This window comes from Montipora capricornis, chromosome 8, assembly GCF_036669925.1.
Source record: "Montipora capricornis isolate CH-2021 chromosome 8, ASM3666992v2, whole genome shotgun sequence".
In the NCBI taxonomy this organism is placed as follows: Eukaryota; Metazoa; Cnidaria; class Anthozoa; order Scleractinia; family Acroporidae; genus Montipora; species Montipora capricornis.
This window is the reverse complement of record NC_090890.1, coordinates 23,283,727-23,291,226: the sequence shown is the minus strand read 5'-3', so window position 1 is coordinate 23,291,226 and position 7,500 is coordinate 23,283,727. Positions and strand designations below refer to the sequence as shown.

Sequence of the window (7,500 nt, the reverse complement as noted above, 5' to 3'; positions counted from 1 at the left end):
TATTGTGACAGGCGAAGAAGTCAGGAGGGCGACAGCAAACCGGCCATTTTGCCGCCAAGTTTGTTTTAAGGTGGTCGTTATGTTAACGTATTTTATGCTTCTTTCATGGCGATTCATCAGCTTGCTGCTCTACAGCATTCATGCCACAGATTGCTTCTTCCGGGAAAAGGTTGCTAGTTATCGCTGCAAAAACTTCACGATCTTCTCGTACGCAAAAGAACTGGAAATAAGCTGGCAAGTGAGTTCGTTTATCAATTCTCTGATTGTTATTCTTGTTCTTGTGACAGTGCCTCGTTATGGGGGATATCTTTCCGCTCTTCGAAACAACTCGAAACATGCCCGGTTTTGGTCGCTTTTTGCTCAGTTGGCAGTTGCTGTTTGTTACAACATCATTGTCATTTGCACTGAGACAGTTAGGATAAGTAAAGTTATTGAGGTTATGTTCATTTTCGGAGAGATTTCCTCCACTCTCGTCGTGTATCTGTGGAATACTGTGCCCTCGCCTTGGAGGGAACCTAGAGACCCCGCTAAGAATTTGGCGTATACGCTTACTTTGGTTGTATTCATTCTGGAGAATTTGTATTTATTCATCTTGATTTCCACGCAAGCAGCTTTCCAAGTAACGGGAGTGAACAACTTTCGTGAAACCCCATCCACACTACAGGCAGTTACTATAGTGGTCAATGCTGCAGAAGCCACCTTTTATTACGCCATAATGAAGTTTTTCTGGAATAAGTGGTTTGATGATCGAAGAAATCTTTTGATCAATGATAATGTTTGAATACCATTTACTATACGAACTCAATTTTGCATTGCTACAGTAACTGATACAGTAGGGATTCTGTTTTATCCTGGTTACAGGATAAATATTCAACTCTAATGTAAAATCTGTGTTGTTGAACGGGGCAGAGACGTGGAGGATGACAGTCAAAACGATAAGAAAGTTATAATCATATCTCAATCATTGTTTGCGTCGAATCCTGAAGTTACGATGGACAGACAAGATCACAAACGAAGAACTATGGGAGCACACAGGTCAAATTCCAATGGTCAAGCAAGTGAGGAAGAGAAAATGGGCGTGGGTAGGCCACACGCTGACAAGACGTTCAAACAGCATTACGAGGCAAGCATTGCATTGGAACCCACAGGAAAAACGAAAGAGGGGCCGTCCCAAGAATAGCTGGAGATGGGATACGGAAAAAGAGATGAAGGTCCTCGGGAAGAACTGGAAGGAGCTGCAACAGTTGGCAGAAAAGAGACGTCTCTGGAGGCTTTTTGGTGATGGCCCATGCTCCAACTTGGAGTCAAGGGCTTGACTAACTAACTAACAGGTTTGCCCAAAATGCCAACACCTGGGGATATCCTGACGCCTTTGTTTGTCTCGCTGGGAGAATCATTTGATTTACTTGCCTCACCAGGCAATTTACTTTCTTCGCTTGTCTTGTTAGGCAAGTTATAATTCAGTTTTTTCGCTTCAGTAGGCAATTTACTTGTTTCATTCACCTCACTGGGCAAATTAGCATCACATTCGGTTTGTTCGCCTCGGCAGGCAATTTACTTGCTTTATTTCCCTCGTTTAGCAAGTTAACGATCAACTGACTGGATGCAAGTTACTTACTAGATTGTTATGTTGGGTGTAAATTTAAGCATTTTGGGGAGTAATCTTTCTTCAACAGTGGTCGTTTTACTGCGCAGTGAAAAGCGTAAATGTTAGTCACAAAACGTTCACTCACTAGTTTTTTGTTTACTGTGCAAAAATCATTGTATAAGCTGCAGTCGTGATTAATTTCATATCGTTAACTTTAAGGACGTTCGCACGAAAATCGTACCACATGTTTCAATTTTGGCCTGAAGGTAGGTCATAAATATGAAAAAAAATTGGGGGTCACCGACTTTGTTTCGGAGAAAAAGGCAAGGGAAAAATGCCTTAATTTCATTAAATGGGTCATCATAACGAGATGAGCCTCAATGGCTGATCCGTCGAAAATCAAAAAAATGATAAGTTAGAGCGAGGGTTTTTAATTTGTGCATAGACATATAGCAGGGGTTTTTTTCAGATAATTGCATGCCGCTAGGGATGTCGTAAACAGTAGAATTATTCCTCAACAAGCGTTTTCGCAAGCGCTACCCGTTGTAACCACTTCCGGAATTCACGAAACAACGAAAGAAAAATATAAAAAAAGATAGCTTTTTACATTATGATTTATTTCATTTCATCATATTTTGTAGATTGTTAGAAGAGTAAGTGATTCGTGTTTTAAAAAATAGGGGTCACCAATGATTTGGCGATTTGAACCCGGGCTTGTGAGGGCCCGTTCTGGTCAAAATTATCCTCATATATTTTTCCCCTTACATAAATAATAAAAATGTGTTTGCAATTATTTTTATGGTATGTCATCAATAATTATATCTACTACTAGAATTATTTATACGTGTACGAATTAATTTTATGTATCCTATAATTACTGGGTTGCCGTGTGGCAATCCCAGTCGGAAAAATGGGTAGATTTCTCCGTTTTATTTATTTTATTTATTTTCCGTGTCGGTAAAAGTCTTGCCTGTCACTTCCCTGCTAAGTGGTGTCTTTGTGCATAGAGCCCTGATGCGCGTATTTTCTCAGGATCGAGAGGGTAGTGGGAAATGTGTAGATTTCTCTGGTGGACACATTATAACGATTAACTTAACCGGCAATGGCGTCGAACGTCATGTAGCGCGAATGGCGTTTTAGTGGATCTTTGAACAAAATATACCCTTATGAAGCTCAATAATGGCAAATCAATTGGAAACTGAATAAGACAGGCGGTGGAATCTTAGAGTAATGGACTTCGACAACAATCTGTCGCCCGTCGAGCCGTCTTTTACCAAGTGTGCTGTTATGTAGAACACTGAAGATTAGCAGGTCAGCGATAATAGTGAATTCAAAGACTAGACCAGGTGGATTGAATGGAATTTCAAGCGTTAAAATCGCTGAAAAGGTAAGATTATTGTCGAAGCGATGCCGCAATTGCGTGTCTTCACCACATGTTCCTTTGATCTCACATTATTGTGTTTTCCGTCAAAATATTCGCTTGTTTTCGCTTTCGCTCGAACATGTTTACCTTTATTACATGTCCAGTGAATAGTTTTATCCTCTGGGATGAATTTTCCGTCGAAAAATCGGTTATTTGGGCGGTCAGTGTAAAACGCAGACTGCAGACTGCAGACCCGGGGTAAAATGCAGACTGGTAAAATAAATATTAATAATAAAAAAACGAGTCATAAGGATAAAATAAAGATTGTTTGAAAGACAATCCTGTTTTACATCTGTCAACAACTCACATTATCATGACTGCAGGTCGCTGCACCTTTTGGGGATGCGATCGTACGCGTTGAAATCATCTGTGCTTTGTTTTTGCGCTTCCAGATGCATTGCAATGTTCCAAATTATTTGTCACACCGGTACATCGAGGGATATCGATCGAAAAACCAACAATTATTACTTCGAATACATAAATAATCTCGGTTGTCTTTTTTCGGTGCAACGAAATGCACAGAGAATTTCATGTATTCCGAGCAATTAGGTCGCAGGGATTTCATTGGTTAAGCTATGCGTGATAACCCCTAGGGAGAGGTTATAATTGAAAATAACATCTTCCAGATGCGAGGTTGCCTATTTACCGAGTTAGGATTTCGAGTTGGATTTCGAGTTGGATTTTCGAGTTGAATTTTCGAGTCAGGATTTCGAGTTAGATTTTCGAGTTGGATTTTCGAGTTAGGATTTCGAGTTGGATTTTCGAGTTAGGATTTCGAGTCGGTTTTTTCGACATGCTTACTAGTAATCCAGCTGCAACGAATCGGCTAGTTTGTCCGTAAACCGTCTGGTAGATTTCTAGTCCAATGCAGTCAAACAAAAGAATTCGTGTAGGGGTGGGGTTAGTGTTTTGCCTTTTTATTCTGAAGTAAGAGGAAAGACATTGAGTCTTCCATGAATTCATTTCCCTTCGCCACTAACATGCTCCTCATTTCAAAAATAGCAAGAGTGGGAAAGCTTTAATACCAAAAGATAAACGAAACGAAAAAAAATACGATAACCGGGCGTAAATCGAAGGTAAGATCTAGAATATGATTTGTCATATCTATTCTGGTGGTAGAAATTTAGAAATCCGCGTTAAGAATTAGACACAACAAAAGGCAAATATATAAATCCTATAATCCCACCATATTTTGAAGACCAACAAATGGCACCAATGCTGCTTTACAGTGCTTTCCTAGTTCCCCAACCCCCAGAAACTGTTTTGTTTTCTGCATTTTAAGCGGTTGGATATCATACGAAACATTCAAAGAATTTTCCACATGCAAAGAAATTTCTTCTTGACCCTGGCTTTCGATTATTGCACGCTTGTACGCGTCATTCAAGTAAATAAGGTCTTTATAAGTCTCCTCACCATGGGAAATCGAATCAAGGCCTGCCCACCCCTCCTGCTCACGTTTCCAAAACTACCAGGTATAAAAGTAGATGACAGAATTTTAAACTGAACATGAGTTATGATTTATTTGATTTTGTATTCCATATCAATAACTTTGTAAACAAAAAACCCTGATATTGCCCTGGTCAGGGGAACACACTGGTAATAACAATGCAAGTATGAATGCATTAAAACCAAACCAAACACTTCATTTCCCTATCCCCCATTTTTTTTACCAAAAAAGCCTGGTTCAACCCTGGTCTGGGGAACATACAATGCTCGACAAAAGTATTAGCTCACTTAAGATAAAAAGTGGTTGTCTTGACCACCCCCTTCCCACCACAAAACATTGCTAATTTCTATTCTTGCAACAATGCCATAAGCTCTTGAGCAGAGGGGGCTCGGAAATTAAACTTCACGGATCGACAGGATTTGTTTGTTAAGTGCTAAGGACGTTGTCTAGGATTGCCTGTCCACACATTCTGTAACAATAACATCTTTAACAAAACTCCTAATACAAGCAATAACAACTTCAATATGTGGGTACAAAGAGAGAACTGAACACCTTCTCCTGTCCACACGTTCAGTATCAATAACATTGTTGGGGTGGAAAACATTGGTAATAAAAATGACAATATATACCCACTGCAGTACAAACGAACACCCCCTTAAGTTATCCACACATTCTGTAATAATAACGCCTCAAGAGACACACCCCTGGTTCGACCCTGCTTTTGATGCCATTTTGTGTAGGAATGTCAATAGAAAGACAAAGAAGTATTACCGAAAACTACGTGCCCCATACATTCCGTACAATTCTATGAACGCATGAAAAAACACTGTCTACTTGCCTATTTTTGCTTGGCCTGAAAATCAACTTGTGTCATTTGCTACAGTAAATGGTGCTGTGTACCATGTGTTGGTTACAAACCTTTTCAAAACAACATAGTAAGTAGCTGAAAATGCATATTTGCTGTTGGTAAAAACTGGGTTTTGTGTTTCCTATCTGCCGCTGTCAACGAAAGAACCCTCTTCGACTAGCTATAGACTAACTTAGCTCCCTTTTTATGTTGATTAATGTTTGATGAGATTGATGTTATTGGATGCAAGTACTTAAATCGTCAGATTCTCTCAACCAAACAAATTCTGACTTGAGCAGGACGATGCTAATTCCATTATACTTTAAACAGCTGATATGATATCTTTTAGGGGAATTCAAGGTCTCAAGGAAATTCCTAAAAAGATACTCCAAAAACAGAATTTAAACTATATCCTTGAAAATCATCAAGAAGAAGGTCAGGATCTGCTCTTAACATTGCGGGAGAGAAATATGGGTGCCTGGAGGTGATGCAAGACACTTGGCAATGGTAGTGCCAATTACCTTCCTTCGTAACTCGCTGGGTGCCGCTGGCTTTATCGAAGATTCGAGCTCATGTACAAAGGACATCACAGTACTAGAACTGTTTTCAGAGACAGAGTCCATTAAACCACTAGGAGTTGATGGCCCTGTATTGTTGTCTCTGCCAACGGATAGCAGCTCGTGTAGAAATGATCCACTAGACACATGTATGTCAGTACTGGAACAGTTACCAGAGGCAGAGGTCATTGAACTGTGTGCAGTGGCTGTTGGTCTTTGGAAGTTTTCTCTGTCCCTGGACTGTAGATCATGTAATGATCCGCCAGACATCATAATTAACACTTACAGAACTGGTACCAGACACAGAGTTCACAGAGCTCTCAGGACCTGCTCGTTCCTGGGATACGTTTTCTGCAAGGTTCTTGAACAACGTTTTACAGTGTGTTTCACAAAACGCTTGACAAACGGTTTCCGAAGTTCGTTTGAAATTCCCAAAGCTCGCTACGAACTTGGCAATTTCATTACGTAGTTGTCAATCAAATTGTGAACTTCGAAACGAAGTTGTGAATTTCACATCGAATTTCGTTGGGAAGTTGCGAAGTTCGTCGCGAGCAAAGTTCACATCATTGGTTTGGTAATGTCACTACAAATGAATTTAAACAAAGTGAAAAAATTTCTCAACCAAGCAAGACTAATTTTTTTATGTTAACTTCTTAAAGGTAAATTATTTGAGAGGTACGGAGCCGGGACTTCACATTACAGACAGATGGCGCGACTCGTATTTTGTTTACACTAGAAATGTAAAGACAAAAGTTGAACAACATGACATTGAAATGTTTTGTTTCTTGCGCTATTTTTTAGAATGATGTATGTCCTGAAAATAGGGTTTCTTTTTATCTCTGTTTGATTTAACTGTAAAATACTTTTAAGCAACCATGCGTAGAAGTTCACACGACAGAAATTGTATTCTATTTTTAGACAGGTGTCGGGTGACATCTGGGAATATTCAGTTTTCAACGTTTTATAACCCATTTTAAAACCAGTAATTCGCAATCAACGTAACCACAACTTCTAAGAAAATCCCGAGAAATTTACACCGAACGGTGCGAACTTCTCTCGCGACAAACTCCTTAACTTCCCAACGAAGTTCGTGGTGAAATTCACAACTTCGTTTCGAAGTTCACAATTTGAATAACAACTACGTACTGAAATTGCCAAATTTGTAGCGAACTTCAGGAATTTCAATCAAACTTCGGAAACTGTTTGTCAAACGTTTTGTGAAACGCACTGTAACCATACCAGAAGTTAAAATCTTTTGAAACAAAATTTCATCCTTTTCATTCACATTTAGCACATTCAGCATCACCCATATCATGTGAAAACACACGTCCTTTCCTGCCTTGATCAATGACTTTCTTGATGGGGCTTGATGTTAAATCAATCACCATCTGTCAAAAAACGGCTAATCTTTTTATTTTTTGCTAATACAAAGAATATTGGACCAGCAATATTTGTTCAATCAGGGAATAGATTTTTAGCTCCTGGGATAGGGATCACAATATTTTTTCCTGTTTATTGTTAATCTGGATCTGGAATCAGAATTGTCAATTCTGGGACGTTGGGACAGAGACAATTTACACCTCGTTACATTGACTCGCAAAAAATGGCTGAAAATATTTCTTCTGCCTTTCCATATTT

At 39.3% G+C, this 7,500-nt stretch overlaps 1 protein-coding gene across 1 annotated transcript in view; it reads left to right on the top strand.

The window, feature by feature from the left end:
* Positions 1 to 2,382, top strand: part of LOC138060708 (uncharacterized) — a 2,424-nt gene extending 42 nt beyond the window's left edge. The window contains exon 1 of the mRNA XM_068906562.1: positions 1 to 2,382. This exon is cut by the window's left edge and continues 42 nt beyond it. Within this exon, the coding sequence (XP_068762663.1) occupies positions 1 to 781 (781 nt within the window). The 3' untranslated portion in view covers positions 782 to 2,382.
* Positions 2,383 to 7,500: the final 5,118 nt, after the last annotated feature.